Genomic DNA, 20,838 nt, shown 5'->3' on the forward strand with positions numbered 1-20,838 from the left:
ATCTCCCTTTATATACCTGAGTGATCAGGTAAGGAGTGTCTCCCACAAGTTCACCCCCTGTGGTCAAGGTGTGCATCTGAGTTGAGTGTATACAGTAATAGAGTGGTGTTACATTGTAGTTACAAACATGACATCACCTTCCCCCTCCCCAAAGTCTTATTGGGATCATAGGTTTAGTCTTTCCGGTGGTCTGCACTCCCTCGTGGAGCGCCGCTGTTGGGGCTCTGGTTGTTGGACACTGACGTGAGTGTCTGTCACCTGTGGTGATTCCGGCCTGTCCGGGCTGACCTCAGGGGCTGTGCATTCTTCTGATTGCTCTTGTTGCTCGTTCACTGGCGGTGTTGTGAGCTCCATCTCATGGTCTTCTTCAGGTTCCTCCGTGTCATTGCTGAACCTTTTTTTTACTTGTTCCAGATGCTTACGGCATATCTGGCCATTGTTGAGTTTTACCACAATGACCCTATTCCCTTCTTTGTCAATTACAGTATCCTCGAGCCATTTGGGCCCCATGGCGTGATTGAGGACAAATACGGGATCATTTATTTCTGTACATCTCCCCCTCGAATTACGGTCATGGTACTCGTTTTGTGACTTGCGCTTGCCTTCAACTATGTCGGTCAGAACTGGGTGGATGAGGGACAACCGAGTTTTGCGTGTCCGTTTCATGAGTAGCTCTGCGGGCGGGACCCCCGTGAGCGAGTGTGGGCGGGACCTATAGGCCAGCAGGTGGCGCGATAGGCGGCATTGTAGGGAGGGTCCTTGAATCCTGAGCATCCCTTGCTTAACGATTTGGACTGCACGTTCCGCCTGGCCATTGGAGGCCGGCTTGAACGGCGCATTCCTGACGTGGTTGATGCCCAACATAAACTCCTGGAATTCATAGCTCGTGAAACAAGGGCCATTATCACTAACCAGGATGTCCGGCAAGCCATGGGTTGCGAAGATCGCACGTAGGCTTTCCACGGTGGTGGATGACGTGCATGAATTCAGGATGATGCACTCGATCCATTTTGAGTATGCATCTGCGACGATAAGGAACATCTTTCCCATGAACAGGCCCACGTAGTCAATGTGAATGCGTGACCATGGCTTGGTGGGCCAGGGCCATGGGCTGAGCGGGGCCTCCCTGGGGGCATTGCCCAGCTGGGCACATGTCGCGCACCTGCGAACACAGTGTTCCAGGTCTGAGTCAATTCCGGGCCACCAAACGTGTGACCGGGCAATGGCCTTCATCATCACAATGCCTTGGTGCTCGCTGTGGAGTTCCCTGATGAACGCCTCCTTGCCCTTCTGGGGCATGACTACACGGCTGCCCCTAATAGGCAATCAGCTTAGATGGAGAGCTCATCCATCCGTCTGTGGAATGGTCTGACCTCCTCAGGGCATGCTCCGTGTGCAGGCGCCCAATCCCCAGTCAGGACACGTTTCTTAATCGGATAGGAGGGCATCCCTGTTTTTCCAGATTTTGATCTGGCGGGCTGTGATAGGGGAGCCTGCACTGTCAAAGGCATCGACAGCCATGACCATCTTTTTGCTCAGCTGCCCCCTCGGTGGTGGCCAGTGGGAGCCTGCTGAGCGCGTCAGCGCAATTTTCAGTGCCGGGCCGGTGCCGGATAGAGTAGTCATAAGCCGCTAGCGTGAGAGCCCATCGCTGTATGCGAGCTGATGCGTTGGCATTGACAGCCTTGCTGTTTGACAACAGGGATGTGAGTGGCTTATGGTCCGTCTCTAATTCAAACTTCCTACCAAAGAGGTACTGATGCATTTTCTTTACACCATAGACACATGCAAGCGCTTCCTTCGCAACCATCCCACATCCCCGTTCTGCTTGAGAGAACGACCTGGAGGCATAAGCCACAGGTTGTAGCTGACCCTCAGCATTACCCTGCTGCAACACGCACCCAACCCCATAGGACGATGCATCACATGTCAGAACTAAACTTTTGCAAGGGTCGTACAGGGTCAACAGCTTGTTTGAACACAGTAGGTTTCGCGCCCAATCAAAAGCCCGTTGCTGGCAGTCCCCCCAAAACCAATCGCAACCTTTATGCAGGAGCACGTGTAGTGGCTCCAACAACATGCTCAAGTTTGGCAGAAAGTTCCCGAAATAGTTCAACAGTCCCAGGAATGAATGCAGCTCCGATGTGTTGCAGGGCCTGGGTGCTCGTCGAATTGCCTTTGTCTTGGATTCGGTGGGCCGAATCCCATCTGCAGCGACCCTCCTGCCCAAAAACTCAACCTCAGGAGCTAAGAACATGAATTTAGACTTCTTGAGTTGCAGGCCTACCCGGTCCTGTCGGCGTAGCACCTCCTCCAGATTGTGGAGATCTCGGTGTCTCGACCCGTGATGAGGATGTCGTCCTGGAATACGATCATTCCAGGGATGGATTTAAGCAGGCTTTCCATGTTGCGTTGAAAAATCGCGGCCGCTGATCGAATGCCAAACGGGCACCTGTTATATGCAAACAGTCCCTTATGCGTGGTGATGGTGGTCAGTAGTTTAGATTCGTCGGCCAGTTCCTGGGTCATATAGGCTGAAGTGAGGTCCAACTTGGTGAACAGCTTGCCGCCTGCCAGCGTGGCGAAGAGGTCCTCCGCTCTCGGGAATGGTTATTGATCTTGTAGGGACACCCGATTGATGGTGGCCTTGTCGTCGCCACAAATCCTGACAGAGCCATCCACTTTTAGAACGGGAACGATGGGGCTCGCTCAGTCGCTGAATTCAACAGGCAAGTTGATGCCCTTTCGCAATAGCCAGTCCAATTTGCTCTCTATTTTCTCCCGCATCACATACGGCACCGCTCTGGCTTTATGGTGTACTGGCCTGGCGTCCTGGCCTGTGTATCACTACTTTAGTGCCTTTGAAAGTCCCGACGCCCGGTTGGAAAAGTGACTTGAATTGTTGTCGGACTTGTGAGTACGAACTTCGTTCCACCGAGGACATTGCGTGAACATCCCCCCCATTTCCAGTTCATCTCGGCTAACCAGCTCCTCCCCAACAGTGCGGGACCATTGCCCGGGACAATCCAGAGCGGCAGCCGGTTCACTAAGCCATCGTGCTTGACAGCCAACATTGCACTGCCGAGCACCGGAATGATTTCTTTGGTGTAAGTCCTTAATTGAGTCTCGATCCGTTCTAATTTGGGTCTACTGGCTTTGAGTGGCCATAGCTTCTCGAATTGTTGAATGCCCTTGAGTGACTGGCTGGCTCCCGTGTCCAGCTCCATGCGTACTGAGATACCGTTCAATAAAACCCTTATCATCATTGGTGGTGTTTTGGTGTATGAACTGTGAATATTCGCCGCATGGACCCGCTGAACCTCGGCGTCCATCGATTTGCCCCAAAAGTCATCCTGCCTCACAGAACCCTCTTCTGGTCCATCTGCCTCATATATTAGTCTGGTTGCAGGCTTTCTGCACAGACGAGCTAAATGGCCACTGAGGTTGCAGTTTCTGCAGACAAACTGTTAGAATCTGCAAGATCTGACTGAGTGTGTTCCCCCACACCTCCAGCACGAGTTAAAGTTTCCATTGTTGGGGACAAAAGGGCTGTGGCCAGGAATTCCGCGCTGATTGTCCCTCTGACTGCTCTTAAGCACCCTATTAGTGGGTGTCAATGGCCCCATCCCGGACCGCATTGTCCACTGTGATGGCGTGAACGTCCGTTCAGCCTGCCATTGTCTCTGTTGAGGTCCTACTCTGGGGTCTATTGCTGTCTGATGAATGTTGGATTGCCCCTGCCTGCCCGCGGGGCTCTGAGTGGCATTGAGGATGTTGACTCCCTGATCCATCGCCGCGTTGGAGGCAGAATTGCGCGCGTAAATCATTTTTGTCTCTTCCTCCCCCGCCGTGAAAGTCTGAGCCAACAACGCCGCCACTTCCAAGGTCAAGTCCTTGGTTTCAATTAACTTGCGAAAAATTCCCGCATGACCGATACCCTCTATAAAGAAGTCCCTTAGCATCTCCCCCCTGCAGGCGTCTGTGAACTTACAGAGGCTGGCCAAGTGCCTGAGGTCCGCTACAAAGTCCGGTATGCTCTGTCCTTCATGACGTCGGTGGGTGTAGAATCTGTGGCGAGCCATGTGTATGCTGCTCACCGGCTTGAGGTGCTCCCCAATCAACTTGCTAAGCTCTTCAAAGGTTTTGTCCAACGGCTTTTTGGGTGCCAGTAACTCCTTCATGAGCGCATAAGTCTTTGGCCCGCAGTTGGTCAAAAGATGAGCCCGACGCTTCTCGGCCGCTGCATCCCCCAGCCAGTCTTTCATGACAAAGCTCTGCTGAAGCCTCTCAACAAAATTGTCCCAGTCTTCCCCAACACAGTACCGTTCATCTGTGCTACCCGTGGCCATTCTCGTGGGTCGTGAATTCCCGTTTCTCATTGCCAATGTAATGTCCTTGTTCTACAGCATGAAACCACCCGAGGCACATTCCACGGACAAGGTCACTCAGTGACCTTAACTCTTTATTACAGCACTCCAGAAGTGATGACCCTGTGTGGGACCTCCCTTTATATACCTGAGTGATCAGGTAAGGAGTGTCTCCCACAAGTTCACCCCCTGTGGTCAAGGTGTGCATCTGAGTTGAGTGTATACAGTAATACAGTGGTGTTACATTGTAGTTACAAACATGACAAGTCCAAAGTATTGCACCAGTGTACCTACTGCAAGGCAGATAATATTAAGCATAAAGAAGGACAAATATGTTGCATTGGAAAGCAAAAGACAAGAACAAAGACATTTACCAAATTCTAATGAGTCACTTTCCTATATGGAACAACATCAACTGCTGGATCAGATCAGGAGAAAAGCACCGACAGAGTGATCATTTGTAAAGTGCCATTTTCTTTTCTACCATAGTACATACAGGTTAAACAATTCAAAGTCTAGTCTGCACAATTTTCTTTCTCTTTCCTACTATTTGGTGTAAGTACTACACTGAACCACAGACTCAAATTTATTATCATAGTTCATTACACAGAAAGTCTAAAATTCTGACTTGCATGAATGAGTAAAAATAATGTACAGTTTATATACTAGATTTCAAAGTACCTACACCTGTAGTATATATTTGCCAACATTTTCAACCCAATATTATAAAACACTTTTGCTTCATTTGAATGTTTCACTTGCACCCTCTATCTTCTGAGGAGTTTGGATGTGATGAAAGGAAATCCCCAGGGGTACAGCTCTTCATCTCTGTTGCTGAGCCTTGCACAACCACAGTACTCATCACATTTCCTATTGAATTTATAGAGCAGTAGTTAATTACATAATAGGGCAGATTTTCCGAATGCATATTAGTGTGAGGGCGCCTCACTTGCTGACCATCCGTACTGAGAACTTTCCGCAGGCGTTCCAGAATTTCCCATCATTTAATTTTTATAAGATTCTTACACTTTGTAAATAAAATGTGACTATATTGCATAAACAATCAGAGCTCCTGGTCAATATGGATGAGGAAGATTTTTCTTACCTTGTCTACAACAACAAAAACTTGCATTTATATCGCACCTATAATGGCTAAACATGTTCTTATTTACAAACTGAAATAGGGATCATCTGCAGTAAAGAATTATCTTAATTTTCTACCTCATCATGATTGCATTACAGTATGAAAACTTCACATTTATGCTCTCCTTTTTAGTTCCTTTGGTGTAATTGATTATCTTTGTATTTTTATTCTAGGTTTGGTACCAGCCACTAATTTACGTGAAGGAAAAGTCACAGAAACATCGCTGGAATTACTGTGGGATAAAGCAGAAGGCCATTTCTACCAGTATGAAGTGCTTTGTGCAAACTGTGACAAGCAGCTTATGGTAACCTCACATTGTTCTTTGTGCATTTAAACATACACTTTGTAATACCAGCATGTAATATAACATGTGTTTAATATTTAACTCTGCAAATTGTCAGCTACAGTTTGAAAATGTTATGAAACAACACTTGGTGCAGTTAAGCTCCTGATAGTGAAATTTTGTTTTGACAAACATGATTTTATTATAAGAATTTCTGGCTATATTTAGCCCTTTTCTGAAATATGTTTGATAATGTAATATATATATTTAATTACAAATATATAATTTATTAATTTCAGGTTCAAAAGGTTGAACAAGAGTATGTAGTATTTACAAATCTGACCCCCGGAAAACTCTATAATATTTCACTTCGAACAGAAAAGGAAGGCTATCGAGATAGCATACCAGTGAAACAATTAATACGTACAAGTAAGGTTGTATTTTGTTAAACTTTATTTTAAATAAATTGACTTATATTGTCTCCTCTGAGTCAACTTCAATGGAGTAGTTAAAATGTGTTAACTGGTGAGGAACCCTCGGATAAATGCTAACGGACCTTTTTTTTCGGAACTGATGTCTATAGTTTTCTTTCCAAGCTTAACAGTGTTAAGGGAAATGAGGCAGATAAAATCCTGCATTATTAACAAAAAGAGTAACAACTTTTAGCATCCAAAGGTACTTCACAAATGGAAATAGAGAGGGAAATGGACACTGAAACATTGAGGGAGGGATTAGGAGGGGTGACTGATAGCTTGATCATGTAATTGGATTTTAAGAAGGATTAAAGAGAAGTGGATAGGTGAAGAGGTTTAGGGAGGGACTCTGAAAGAGTGGGATGAAGGTAGCTAAAAGGTCCAACATCAATGGTGAGGCAAAACAGGTGGGGCTTGGTGGTGTCATTGCACAAAAGGTCAGAGTCTGAGGACCAAAGGGCGTGCAGGGTTATAAGGCTGGAGGAAATTGCAGAGATAAAGTGAGGCAAGGTTGTGAAACATAGAAACATAGAAAATAGGTGCAGGAGTAGGCCATTCGGCCCTTCGAGCCTGCACCACCATTCAATAAGATCATGGGTGATCATTCACCTCAGTATCCCTTTTCCTGCTAAGGATGGGGAGTTTAAATGTAAACATTGGGGAACAGGGAGTTAGTACAAATCAGTAGGGATGGAGGTGATGGACACATGAGATGTCGTGTGGTATAGGATACAAGCAGTTGAATATTAAATGAGTTGGAGTTTAGAGCGGGTGCAGGATGGGGTCCCAGAAAGAGGCTCATTGAAATATTATGGAGATAACAAAAGCATGGATAAAGTTTTCAGTGGCAGAGGGACTGAAGTGTGAAGGAGGGATATTGGTGAAGAATAGAATTTGGGGTTTAAAGCACATCTCCGGGTTGAGCAAGATACCAATGCTGTGCATAGTCTGGCTGGGGAGGATGATGTTAAAGGCTTGCTAAGATTATAGAGCACTGGTGCAGGTAGTACGATCATATTACACTTTTATGAAATTTCTCCACCTGCTCTGACTTCAGCTGAAACTTAGAAGTTAAGTTCAAGTCAGAAAACTGACTGGGAATTAGTTGGGGTGATGGGGGAGGGGGGGGGGGTGCGCGGTGGTGGGAGGGGTGTGGGCAACTGGTAACTCCAACTCAACTGTTGGTGTCAATCGGACTCCAATCCAAGTCTTGGAGGCAGTTACGACACCAAAATATAGCTCACAAATCATCCACAATGAATGTGTAGGGTAATCGTATAAAGAGGATGAAGTAATAAGGGCTAGAAATATGGGTTGGAGGGTTCTTAAGGTGCAGTTAGCATCAGAAAATGGTTAGCGACAGGAGCCACAAAATTCAGTTGTTGCGCCCTGACAATGGAGTGGAGCTCGAAGGGAAGCGTTCCATACTTCTCTGAGGGCGCTAGGCCGGGTGAGCAACTGAATATCCCGTGCTAAAGAGCTGGCTTCGTAGCGCCCTAAGAATGGCCTCCCTGCAACAAAAAAAAGAATTGGAACAAAAAACATTCCCTATACATTATTCACCCCAAGTAAAGTTAAATCGCAAAAAAAAATATCAATCACACTTAACTCATCCAGTCATTCGGAGGAGTTCGGGCAGTCCGGTGAGCGCCGAGAGACCTATAAAGGCCCAGCGCGTCGGTGAGGCGGCAGTCGGAGGAGTTCGGTCAGTCTGGGGAGCGTCGAGAGGTCTATAAAGGCCCAGCGCGTTGGAGAGGTGGCAGTCGGAGGAGTTCGGGCAGTGCAGGGTGCGTCGAGAGGCCTATAAAGGCCCAGCGCGTTGTGAGGTGGCAGTCGGAAGAATTCGGGCAGTCTGGGGAGCGTTGACAGGCCTATAAAGGCCCAGCGCGTCGGTGAGGTGGCAGTCGGAAGAATTCGGGCAGTCTGGGGAGCGTCGAGAGGCCTATAAAGGCCCAGCGCGTCGGCGAGGCAGCAGTCGGAGGAGTTCGGGCAGTCCGGGGAGCGTCGAGAGGCCTATAAAGGCCTAGGGCATAGGAGAGGCCTATAAAGGCCAGTTGGTGCAGCTGCAGCAGGGTGAGAAGGTAAAAAAGGAGAAAGAAATCGAAAGGTGACGTCACAGCCAAGGAGGTAAGTGATTGGCTGGTGATTGGTAAGTAGCTTTTCTTTTTCTTTTCTATATCAGTAAGTAACATTTAGCATTGTTGTTGCCAATTCAAGTGTATCTAAGGGTTACGTCATGTCAGGACAGCTCGGACACGTGTTATGCTCCTCCTGTACTATGTGGAAAGTCAGGGACGCCTCTGGTGTCCCTGATGACTACGTGTGCGGGAAGTGCATTCGCTTGCAGCTCCTGACGGACCGCATTGTGGCGCTGGAGCTGCGGGTGACTGAACTCTGGAGCATCCACGATGCTGAGAATGACGTGAATAACACGTTTAGTGAGTTGGTCTTACCGCAGGTGAGGGTACACAGCCAGATAGGGAATGGATGACCAACAGGAAGAGCAGTGCAAGGAAGGTAGTGCAGGGGTCCCCTGCGGTCATCCCCCTGCAAAACAGATACTCCGCTTTGGGTACTGTTGAGAGGGATGACTCATCAGGGGAGGACAGCAGCAGCCAAGTTCATGGCACCGTGGGTGGCTCTGCTGCACAGGAGGGCAGGAAAATGAGTGGGAGTGCTATAGTGATAGGGGATTCAATTGTAAGGGGAATAGATAGACGTTTCTGCGGCAGCAACCGAGACTCCAGGATGGTATGTTGCCTCCCTGGTGCAAGGGTCAAGGATGTCTCGGAGCGGGTGCAGGGCATTCTGAAAAGGGAGAGTGAACAGCCAGTTGTCATGGTACATATAGGTACCAATGATATAGGTAAAAAATGGGATGAGGTCCTACAAGTCGAATTTAGGGAGCTAGGAGCTAAATTAAAAAGTAGGACCTCAAAAGTAGTAATCTCAGGATTGCTACCAATGCCACGTGCTAGTCAGAGTAGGAATTGCAGAATAGCTCAGATGAATAGGTGGCTTGAGGAGGGATTCAAATTCCTGGGACATTGGAACCGGGTCTGGGGGAGGTGGGACCAGTACAAGATGCACGGTCTGCACCTGGGCAGGACTGGAACCATTGTCGTAGGGGAAGTGTTTGCTAGTGCTGTTGGGGAGGAGTTAAACTAATATGGCAGGGAGATGGGAACCTATGCAGGGAGACAGAAGGAAGTAGAAGCAAAAGATAGAAAGAAGAAAAGAAAAAGTGGAGGGCAGAGAAACCTAAGGCAAAAAGCAAAAAGGGCCACATTACAGCAAAATCCTAAAGGGGCAAAGTGTGTTAGAAAGACAAGCCTGAAGGCTCTGTGCCTCAATGCGAGGAGTATTCGGAATAAGGTGAACGAATTAACTACGCAGATAGCAGTTAACGGATATGATGTAATTGGCATCAGGGAGACATAGCTCCAGGGTGACCAAGGCTGGGAACTCAACATCCAGGGGTATTCAACATTTAGGAAGGATAGACAGAAAGGAAAAGCAGGCGGAGTGGCATTGCTGGTTAAAGAGGAAATTAATGCAATATTAAGAAAGGACATTAGCTTGGATGATGTGGATTCGGTATGGGTGGAGCTACGGAATACCAAGGGGCAGAAAACGGTAGTGGGAGTTGTGTACAGACCACCAAACAGTAGTAGTAAGGTTGGGGACAGCATCAAACAATAAATTAGGGATGCATGCAATAAAGGTACAGCAGTTATCATGGGTGACTTTAATCTACATATTGATTGGGCTAACCAAACTGGTAGCAATGTGGTGGAGGAGGATTTCCTGGAGAGTATTAGGAATGGTTTTCTAGACCAATTTGTCGAGGAACCAACTAGGGAGCTGACCATCCTAGACTGGGTGATGTGTAATGAGAAAGGACTAACTAGCAATCTTGTTGTGTGAGGCCCCTTGGGGAAGAGTGACCATAACATGGTAGAATTCTTTATTAAGATGGAGAGTGACACAGTTAATTCAGAAACTAGGGTCCTGAACTTAAGGAAAGGTAACTTCGATGGTTTGAGGCGTGAATTGACTCGAATAGATTGGCAAATGATACTTAAAGGGTTGACGGTGGATAGGCAATGGCAAACATTTAAAGATCACATGGATGAACTTCAGCAATTGTACATCCCTGTCTGGAGTAAAAATAAAATGGGGAAGTTGGCTCAACCGTGGCTAACAACGGAAATTAAGGACAGTGTTAAATCCAAGGAAGAGGCATATAAATTGGCCAGAAAAAGCAACAAACCTGAGGACTGAAAGAAATTTAGAATTCAGCAGAGGAGGACAAAGGGTTTAATTAAGAGGGGAAAAATAGAGTACAAGAAGAAGCGTGCCGGGAACATAAAAACTGACTGCAAAAGCTTCTATAGATATGTGAAGAGAAAAAGATTAGTGAAGACAAATGTACATCCCTTGCAGTCGGATTCAGGTGAATTTATAATGGAGCACAAAGAAATGGCAGACAAATTGAACAAATACTTTCAAAAGGCTTTTGACAAGGTCCCACACAAGAGATTGGTGTGCAAAATCAAAGCAGATAGTATTGAGGGTAATATACTGACATGGATAGAGACTGGTTGGCAGACAGGAAGCAGAGAGTCGGGATAAACGGGTCCTTTTCAGAATGGCAGGCAGTGACTAGTGGTGTGCCGCAGGGCTCAGTGCTGGGACCCCAGCTCTTTACAATATACATCAGTGATTTGGATGAAGGAATTGAGTGTAATATCTCCAAATTTGCAGATGACACTGAACTGGGTAGCAGTATGAGCTGTGAGGGGGATGCTAGGAGGCTGCAGGGTGACTTGGACAGGTTAGGTGAGTGGGCAAATGCATGGCAGATGCAGTATAATGTGGATAAATGTGAGGTTATCCACTTTGGGGGCAAAAACGCGAAGACAGAATATTATCCGATTGGCGGAGGAATTGGAATAGGGGAGGTGCAACGAGACCTGGGTGTCATGGTTCATCATTCATTGAAAGTTGGCATACAGGTACAGCAGGCGGTGAAGAAGACAAATGGTATCTTGGCCTTCATAGCTAGGGGATTTGAGTATAGGAGCAGGTCTTACTGCAGGGCCTTGGTGAGGCCTCACCTGGAATATTGTGTTCAGTTTTGGTCTCCTAATCTGAGGAAGGACGTTCTTGCTATTGAGGGAGTGCAACGAAGGTTCACCAGACTGATTCCCGGGATGGCAAGACTGACATATGAGGAGAGACTGGATCAACTGGGCCTTTATACATTGGAGTTTAGAAGGATGAGAGGGGATCTCATAGAAACATATAAGATTCTGACAGGACTGGACAGATTAGATGCGGATAGAATGTTCCCGCTGTTAGGGAAGTCCAGAACCAGGGGCACAGTCTTAGGATAAGGGGTAGGACATTTAGGACTGAGATGAGGAGAAACTTCTTCACTCAGAGAGTTGTTAACCTATGGAATTCCCTGCAGCAGAGAGTTGTTGATTCCAGTTCATTGGATATATTCAAGAGGGAGTTAGATATGGCTCTTACGGCTAAAGGGATCAAGGGATATGGAGAGAAAGCAGGAAAGGGATACTGAGGGAATGATCAGCCATGATCTTATTGAATGGTGGTGCAGGCTTGAAGGGGCGACTGGCCTACTCCTGCACCTATTTTCTATGTTTCTATGTTTCATTCCTTCCCTTAGCTCCCGGGACAGCTCTGCATGGCAGCTTTCTCTGGCGGTGTCGCTTCGGGTGCAGTGCAAACAAAATTTGCATCCATATTGATACCGGAGGTGTTGCACACCAGCGCTACGCTCCCTGGCAATGCACCTCAGCGCCGCCGGTACCAGCATAATGAATTTGCTGAGTGCCGCTAATGCCGCCACTCACAGCTGCAAACCCTTTATCGCCCCTTGTAATATATGTATGCCTGGGTTTACCTGCCACCAGGGGGAGCGACCGTCGGAGGTCATTGGGCCACAGACACACACATAAAGAAAACATATACAAAGAAAGCATATGGAAAACATAAAATTCCGACGGGATTGAACAGGTTATATTCAAATGGAGTTAGATGTGGCCCTCATGGCTAAAGGGATCAAGGGGTATGGAGAGAAAGCAGGAATTGGGGTACTGAAATGCATGATCAGCCATGATCATATGAATGGTGGTGCAGGCTCAAAGGGCCGAATGGCCTACTCCTGCACCTATTTCTATGTTTCTGTGTTTAATCCTCACTTTGAGAGCTAATAAAGTAGAGTCAGGTCGCACCTGATTGAGTTCACGGTACTAAGCCTATTGAGTTATTGCATACGCAACACTGCTGTAGCACACCTCACGAGGGTCACTATCCAACTGAATTTCTCCCCCTATTTTTTCATACATACCTTTTAAAATGATTTTTTTTTTTATATGGCCACTCTTTTCATATTAACAATGGCTTACTTATTAAATGGGGCTGAAATTGGTCCACGCCAGTAATTTGAAACAGGCTCATAGCCAATCGGCAACCCATTTTGCACTGCACCTGATTATTTTCCTCTGACTTTAATAAAATAGCTGCACTCACAGCACATCTGAATCGGAATACAATTCAGGCACCCCATATAACAAGAATATACAAAGATAGGAATGAGCAAGTGCTATTCAGCTTATCTAGCACACCCCATTATTTAAACTTGTATTCACAACCTATGCAGAACAATTTGCTTTCCTTGTTTGGAACTAGGCCGCTATATCTGTACTCCGTGTTAAATCAGGATTCTGTCTATTTGTTTCTGAGTGGCCTGAGAGCCGCTGCCCTACCTTTAAAAAAAAGAGGAATTATCACCCGTGACAAACGCATAATAATTTTGGCAATGAATAGAAAATTTAAATCCATTTTTAATGAATTAAGGATTAACCAATAATGTATTGTTCATCTTTGCTATTTTAGTGCCAAGCCCAGTGGAGTATTTGAATTATAACAAGACTTCAGATTCAGTAACTGTCAGCTGGCCACGATCTGCTCATGTATTTGATGGATATAATCTCACACTATCTGGCAAGATAATCCATCAGGTTGTTAAAATTCCTTTTACTCATTCACGGTAAGCTGTTAATAGCATTTTGAAAATTATAATTCCCTAAGATTTATAATGTAAATGATATGGTTATATTTTCAGTTGGCAGTAATTAAATTGTGAATAACATGATGTACAATATACAAAGCCATTTCAGTTTTTTGTATTTTATGGAAATTATGATGTTACATCACAATGTAAATTACTGAAATTATTTTTCTGTTGAAAATGAATGCATATATACCCCGTGCATTACTGACGGAGTGCATTATCAGAGTGTTGTCTTTCTGATGAGGCGTTAAAGCTGTGGGCCTGTCTGCTCAGGTGGAAGTTAAAGATCCCATAATACTATTGAAGAAGAACAGGAAGTTCTGCTGGAGTGATGGCCAATATTCATCCTTTAACCAACACCACCAAAACAGATGGAATTGTCATTTAACATTTGCTGTTTGTGAGATCTTGCTGTGCACAAATTGGCTGCTGCATTTGCCTAGAAACATAGAAACATAGAAAATAGGTGCAGGAGCAGGCCATTCAGCCCTTCTAGCCTGCACCGCCATTCAATGAGTTCATGGCTGAACATGAAACTTCAGTACCCACTTCCTGCTTTCACGCCATACCCCTTGATCCCCCGAGTAGTAAGGACTTCATCTAACTCCCTTTTGAATATATTTAGTGAATTGGCCTCAACTACTTTCTGTGGTAGAGAATTCCACAGGTTCACCACTCTCTGGGTGAAGAAGTTTCTCCTTATCTCGGTCCTAAATGGCTTACCCCTTATCCTTAGACTGTGACCCCTGGTTCTGGACTTCCCCAACATTGGGAACATTCTTCCTGCATCCAACCTGTCCAAACCCGTCAGAATTTTAAACGTTTCTATGAGGTCCCCTCTCACTCTTCTGAACTCCAGTGAATACAAGCCCAGTTGATCCAGTCTTTCTTGATATGTCAGTCCCGCCATCCCGGGAATCAGTCTGGTGAACCTTCGCTGCACTCCCTCAATAGCAAGAATGTCCTTCCTCAAGTTAGGAGACCAAAACTGTACACAATATTCCAGGTGTGGCCTCACCAAGGCCCTGTACAACTGTAGCAACACCTCCCTCCCCCTGTACTCAAATCCCCTCGCTATGAAGGCCAACATGCCATTTGCTTTCTTAACCGCCTGCTGTACCTGCATGCCAACCTTCAATGACTGATGTACCATGACACCCAGGTCTCGTTGCACCTTCCCTTTTCCTAATCTGTCACCATTCAGATAATAGTCTGTCTCTCTATTTTTACCACCAAAGTGGATAACCTCACATTTATCCACATTATACTTCATCTGCCACGCATTTGCCCACTCACCTAACCTATCCAAGTCACTCTGTAGCCTCATAGCATCCTCCTCGCAGCTCACACTGCCACCCAACTTAATGTCATCCGCAAATTTGGAGATACTACATTTAATCCCCTCGTCTAAATCATTAATGTACAATGTAAACAGCTGGGGCCCCAGCACAGAACCCTGCGGTACCCCACTAGTCACTGCCTGCCATTCCGAAAAGTACCCATTTACTCCTACTCTTTGCTTCCTGTCTGACAACCAGTTCTCAATCCACGTCAGCACACTACCCCCAATCCCATGTGCTTTAACTTTGCACATTAATCTCCTGTGTGGGACCTTGTCGAAAGCCTTCTGAAAGTCCAAATATACCACATCAACTGGTACTCCTTTGTCCACTTTATTGGAAACATCCTCAAAAAATTCCAGAAGATTTGTCAAGCATGATCTCCCTTTCACAAATCCATGCTGACTTGGACCTATCATGTCACCATTTTCTAAATGCGCTGCTATGACATCCTTAATAATTGATTCCATCATTTTACCCACTACTGAGGTCAGGCTGACCGGTCTATAATAAAAATAGGAACATTCAGCCTTTCAAGCCTGAGCTGCCATTTAATTAGATCATGGCGGATCTGTATCTTAACTCCATCTCCTAGCCTTGGTTCCGTAACCCTTAATACCCTTACCTAACAAAAATCTATCAATCTCAGTTTTTGAAATTTTCAATTGACCTAGCCTCAACACTTTTTGTGGGAGAGAGTTCCAGATTTCCACTACCCTGACATCACCCCTGAACGGCCTGGCTCTAATTTTAAGGTTATGTCCCTTTGTTCTGGACTCTGCCACTGGAGGATGTCAGTTCTCTCTATCTACCCTGTCAACTATTTTAATCATCTTAAACACTTCAATTAGATCACTCCTTAATCTTCTATACTCAAGGGAATACAAGCCATTCTATACAAGTTTTCCTAATAATTTAACTCCAGTATCATTCTAGTGAATCTGCACTGCATCCTGTCCAAGGCTAATATATCCTTCCTTGCTATGCCCAGAACAGAACACAGTATTCTAAATGAGGTCTAACTGCTTTATATAACTGTAATATAACTTCCACACCTTTGTATTCCAGCCTCCTTGAGATAAAGGCCAATATTCTATTAGCCTTTTCAATTATTTTTTAAACCTGTCTACTAGCTTTTAGTGATCTCTGTACTTGGACCCCTAAATCTTTCTTCCTCCATAGTTCCTAGCTTCTCGCCATTTAGAAGATATTCTGATCTATTTTCTTAAGTCCAAAGAGAATTCCTCACATTGAACTCCATCTGCCAATTTTGTCCACTCACTGTATTTATCAATGTCAATCTATCAAATTTGCAACTTTCTGCTTCCGTCTCCACTATTTACTGTGCCACCTAACTTGGTGTCATCAGAAAATTTGCCTGTATGGCTCTCATTATACACAACAGTGACTACACTTCAAAAATAATTAATTGACTGTGAAGTGGATTGGATTGCTCTGAGGATGCGAAAAACGCTACATAAGTGCAAGTATAATAATTTGCACTTAAACTGCCAACAGCTTCACGGAACAAAACCACAAAGGAATATAGTACCATACCAAATCAATCTTTTAAAATGTATTTATCCAATAACCTTTACCTAATTCTTTATCGGATTTTTTGTTTGTGTATGTTATAAACAGACATTATGAAAACCTATGAGAATTGATTTTATCCCTATTGTGGTGTTAACCATAACTGATTTACGACTTCATTGTTAATGAGCTTTCATGTCAGCTCATTTGTTAGATACAGATCATATCTCATGAATTTTCATAAAGTGCATCCATTTCATTTTGAATTCGGATGAGAATGTTGACCTGTTTAAAAAAAATTGTTAAAGCATTGTGTTGAAAATTTAAGCACAATACTTGCAGTAAATTGCAGTAAAATACTGAGTTACAACAAAGTAAAAGCCTCCCTGTAAGGATATGGCTGAAAAGATGTAACAATTTTATTTTGTATGTTTGCATATTGCACAGAATATATAATTATGACAAGCTGATACCAGGTACCATCTACTTTGTAACTATTGAGACAACAAGTGCAAGAAGGACAAGCCATCCCACTACAATCAGCGTTACAACATGTGAGTTTAAGTTACAAAACTACAAATACTTAGTAAACAGTCTGCCTACATATGTCGGAAAATGTACACTGAGCTATTGTGCACAGACATATTTTTACGCCTGTGACTTAATTAAATGTGAAACAAACTTTGTCACTTTTTTTTATTAATGCTGGCTACTTGCCACCAAAAGTCTCCCTCCGTTCATTTTTGGGGCTGTGGTTTGATCTAGTAAAGCAATGTCCATTTTTCCTGCTCCCAAGATGGGTACTTTCTTTATGAATAGTCTTCCATCTAGCAATTTGTCCTCTGAGTGACAGGAACTACCTAATTAAGACAGATGGACGTAAACTAATTATTATTGGGAGACAAGCTCTCCACTGCTAATATGCAAGATTGTTTCTAAAGATTCATTAGCTCTATTGACACATCGTAAAGTCTAGCCAGATTTAAATCTGGGCGATAGAAGTTCAAGAATTCCTAAGTGAACCATCTGAACTTTTTAAACTGCAATTTTAATGTCTTTAATTTTCCAGCGAGCCAAGGCCATTGACTAAGATTATAATTAAGCCAATGCTCCATTTTCCCCAGTCAGATTGATGTGCAGTCAGAAGTAAAACTCAGAACTACCTGTCTCTGCATCATTCTAAATACTACAGAAATGATTTTGATGTGGAGCTCGGGTCGGGACTACTCCACCTGCCTGATGAGATGGGCAGGGGGGCTGAACAGTATTGGTGCTCAGAACTAATTAGCATTGAATAGACAAGCTACCAGCACTTGCCATTTGGAAGGACGGGAAATCCAGCGAGACAGAAACTGATCATAGGCATCCAGCAATGCCTGAAAGAGGATGGCTGGAAAAATGGGGGAGTCTATGGGCTCAAGTTTCGGCTCGAGTTGATCCTATTTTTTTTAGAGCAACTAGTTTAGAATGGAGTATCATAGAAATTGCAATTCTCGGCATTTAGTTTGCTCCAATTCTAGTGAGTTAGAATAGTTTCGTTTTAGAACAGTTTTTTTTTCAAAAGGGGGCATTACCAGCCACTTACGCCTGTTTTGCAAGTTTAGGCAGCGAAAACTTACTCCAAGCTAACTTAGATTGGAGTAAGAGTAGATTTTTGTACGCTCAGAAAAACCTTGCCTACACTTTATAAATTAGGCGTAATGAAGAGAGTTGGGGGGGGGGGGGCGGGGGTGGGAGGAGGGAAGTTTACAAGCATTAAACACTTCACTTTTACAAATAAAGAGCCATCATCAATAATAAATAATAAATCAATAAAACAACCAATAAATCAATCAAAAATAAATAAAAAAAATAAAAAATTAAAAGTTTCTACTCACCTACTGCAGCACCTCCAATAGTGAGCTGGGACGCCCCCCCCCCCCCTCCAGGATATGCCAGCCGCTGACCAGGACTTCGGGCGGACCCCGCTGCCAACCAGGACTTTGGGCAGGGTCCGCCCCCAGCAGACGACGAACTGCCAACCAGGACTTCGGGCGGGCCCCACCGCCGAAGAGGACGCCACTTCAGGCAGGGTCTGCCCCCAGGAGATGCTGGGCGGGCCGCCGCGGAAGAGGTAAGTACTGTCAGGCCACTCAGCCAGGGATAGGGGCGATGTCCCTTCGGCCAGGGATAGGGTCGTCGCCCGGAGACAGGACGCGCTGGGAGGGCCAGGAGCTACTGCGCATGTGCGCAGCCTCCACTGAGCACGCGCGCAGCTGCCAGCACTGCTTTTGGTGCAGGGCTGTAGCTCCGCCCCCAGCAGCTCCTGCTGCGCCACGCCGAGCTGGAAACGGCCCTATAGATATCAGAGAATCGCGAGGTAAGTATTTGCTGCTTTTTCAGTTCTACAAATTAGGCGAGCCTCTCTGATGTGCGCCATTCTAGCGGGGGTCCGAAACTTGAGCCCAATGAAGCAGCATATTTCACCATTGGAGAAATTTATGGAGCACATCCAACAACAAGGAGTTGAAGTTGAGAAAGGCTGAACATTTAAAGCTGCCCAAAGAATCAAGAGAAAATGTGTCAGACTTGCTTCCTGCTTTCCTTTACTCCAGCTAACGATCTGGTTCAGTCGTGTTGGAAATGGCAGCCTCCCAATTTATACCGCTCATGATTTGTGGTTGAGGAAGTAGCAGCAATGAATTTACATGAAAATTGTGTTGATTAACTGCATCATTTGACCTCTATTTACATAAATTCATTAGGCTCCTGCCTGTTTTTAGGAACGCTGACTGCCTAAATCGAGGTTTGTCTGAAAATCAGAACTGACAGACCTGCAGAAAGTTAGTGCTTTTCTTCATACTCATCCAGCTACCATCCTGTTTACACCCAAAAGTTGGGTAGTTGCAAGATGAAAATCTAATCTCGAACCAGTACACTTACTGCATATTGTTGTCCTATAGATCTGGGTGAAGTCAGTGTGTTCCTTTTCGGATAGAAATTCACTGCTGAACTTAAGAGGATAAAATGGAGTAATGGATTGATCCCTGTACCTGAACGAATAGGCCCAAAGCTCATCAGATATTGGGCTTGGTTTAGAGTATATCAACGAGCTGTGGACACCTAATAGGTGCCTCCAGGTAGCTTGCTGGCAAAAAGGAATCAACGATCAGGCTACTGCGAAACCAGCAGCAGCCTATCTTGGGTAAGTCAGGAAAGGGCATGACTGGGAATGGGAAGGGTGCAACCATGAAGGGGGATGATTGGGAAAAGGAATGACTGGGTTGGGAGGGTAGCAGTAGATGGGATGGAGGATAGCAGTGGGCGGGAGGGAGGGTAGTGGTCGGCGACAATTAGGGACGGCAGAGGCTGGGTTGTGCGGGGGTGGGGGAATGGGGGGATAGTAGCAGTGACTGGCCTTTTTGGCCAGCCTGTTATGCTGCATGTAGACCTCGTTTCATAAATACAAAAGCTGCTGGCTGTTTCAGGGCAAACCAATATTGCAGAGTGGGTTTCAAACAGGTGTTTGGCCCTTTATTTGCATATGCAGAGAATATACGCCTGTTTCAGGCAAGGACCTTGGAAGTGTATTTTTTTGCCAGTACCGAGAAATGGGCGCTGCACAGTCGACTGTCTAAATTTACTTTTAATACTTAATAGACCTTCTTGAAGGCAAATATTCATTGAAATGCCTTACCTATTGTGTAATAAATATGTCTTATATACTTCGACAAATACTGAGAATAAACCATTGTATGACATTCCTAGTTCCTGAACCTCCAGTAGACTTACAATTTGTCGAACAGGATGAGTACTCAGTATACCTATTTTGGAAGCCTCCACGAGGTGATTTTGATCTTTTTGAGGTGAGTGAAGCTTTGTGTCAATTTTTGCTAACTAGAACTACATTTCTCTATTGGAAGCACACCTGTCCATAAGGAAAGATGATTACTGAATGCTTTGTTTTCATTTTTTGATTGCATGTGGAAACTTAATGTTGCTTTACTCAGTTTACACCTTAGCCGTGGGAAGAAAATGCTGATCTTTCAGTGGAATGAAGCCATATTTTAATATTTAATGAGGAAAGCATCATTAGATGGGTCATCTAACAATGTGAGCTTATGCAAGCTGGATTAAATTCCTTATCATTCAAAATTAATTAATGAACAATATGTTTCTTCAGTCATATTGGAATGTTGGCGTAATAATTGAATAGGAGTTCTGCAAATGATTCTGAAGAACTAAACACTAAAATGAATAATTGTGGCTTGTGTTTCAAGTACAGTATTTAATTTATCAAAGTTTATAAATTATTTTCCAATCATTTTCAGTTTGGTTTGTTTTAATTATTACTGTGATCAGACTTTATTTTATAATTGGATCTCCCTTAAATGAGCTATATATCATTATAATAATCAATCACTAAAACAATGGGTGGGGCTTGTTTTTGTACCATCAGCATTAGGGGACTTTGGATAACTTTACAATGAAAGAGAATCTTGAGATTCAAATGTCTCTAGTTTTGATCTGGTTGTTTTTGTCTCTAGTTTTGATCTGGTTGTTATACAGTAAACTTACTTTTTGTAAGCCCTGTAATATAAACATTCTTTGCAG

The 20,838-nt window shown here is 44.7% G+C and overlaps 1 protein-coding gene across 1 annotated transcript in view; it reads left to right on the forward strand.

Annotated features, from left to right (window-relative positions):
* Nucleotides 1–20,838, forward strand: part of ptprq (protein tyrosine phosphatase receptor type Q) — a 266,871-nt gene that overhangs the window by 31,332 nt on the left and 214,701 nt on the right. Inside the window, exons 9-13 of the mRNA XM_070901512.1 lie at nt 5,685–5,815; nt 6,094–6,223; nt 13,195–13,348; nt 16,693–16,799; nt 19,993–20,090. Of these exons, the coding sequence (XP_070757613.1) occupies nt 5,685–5,815; nt 6,094–6,223; nt 13,195–13,348; nt 16,693–16,799; nt 19,993–20,090 (620 nt within the window). The remainder of the gene's footprint in view (nt 1–5,684; nt 5,816–6,093; nt 6,224–13,194; nt 13,349–16,692; nt 16,800–19,992; nt 20,091–20,838) is intronic.

Source organism: Pristiophorus japonicus, chromosome 15 (assembly GCF_044704955.1).
Source record: "Pristiophorus japonicus isolate sPriJap1 chromosome 15, sPriJap1.hap1, whole genome shotgun sequence".
NCBI lineage: Eukaryota > Metazoa > Chordata > Chondrichthyes > Pristiophoridae > Pristiophorus > Pristiophorus japonicus.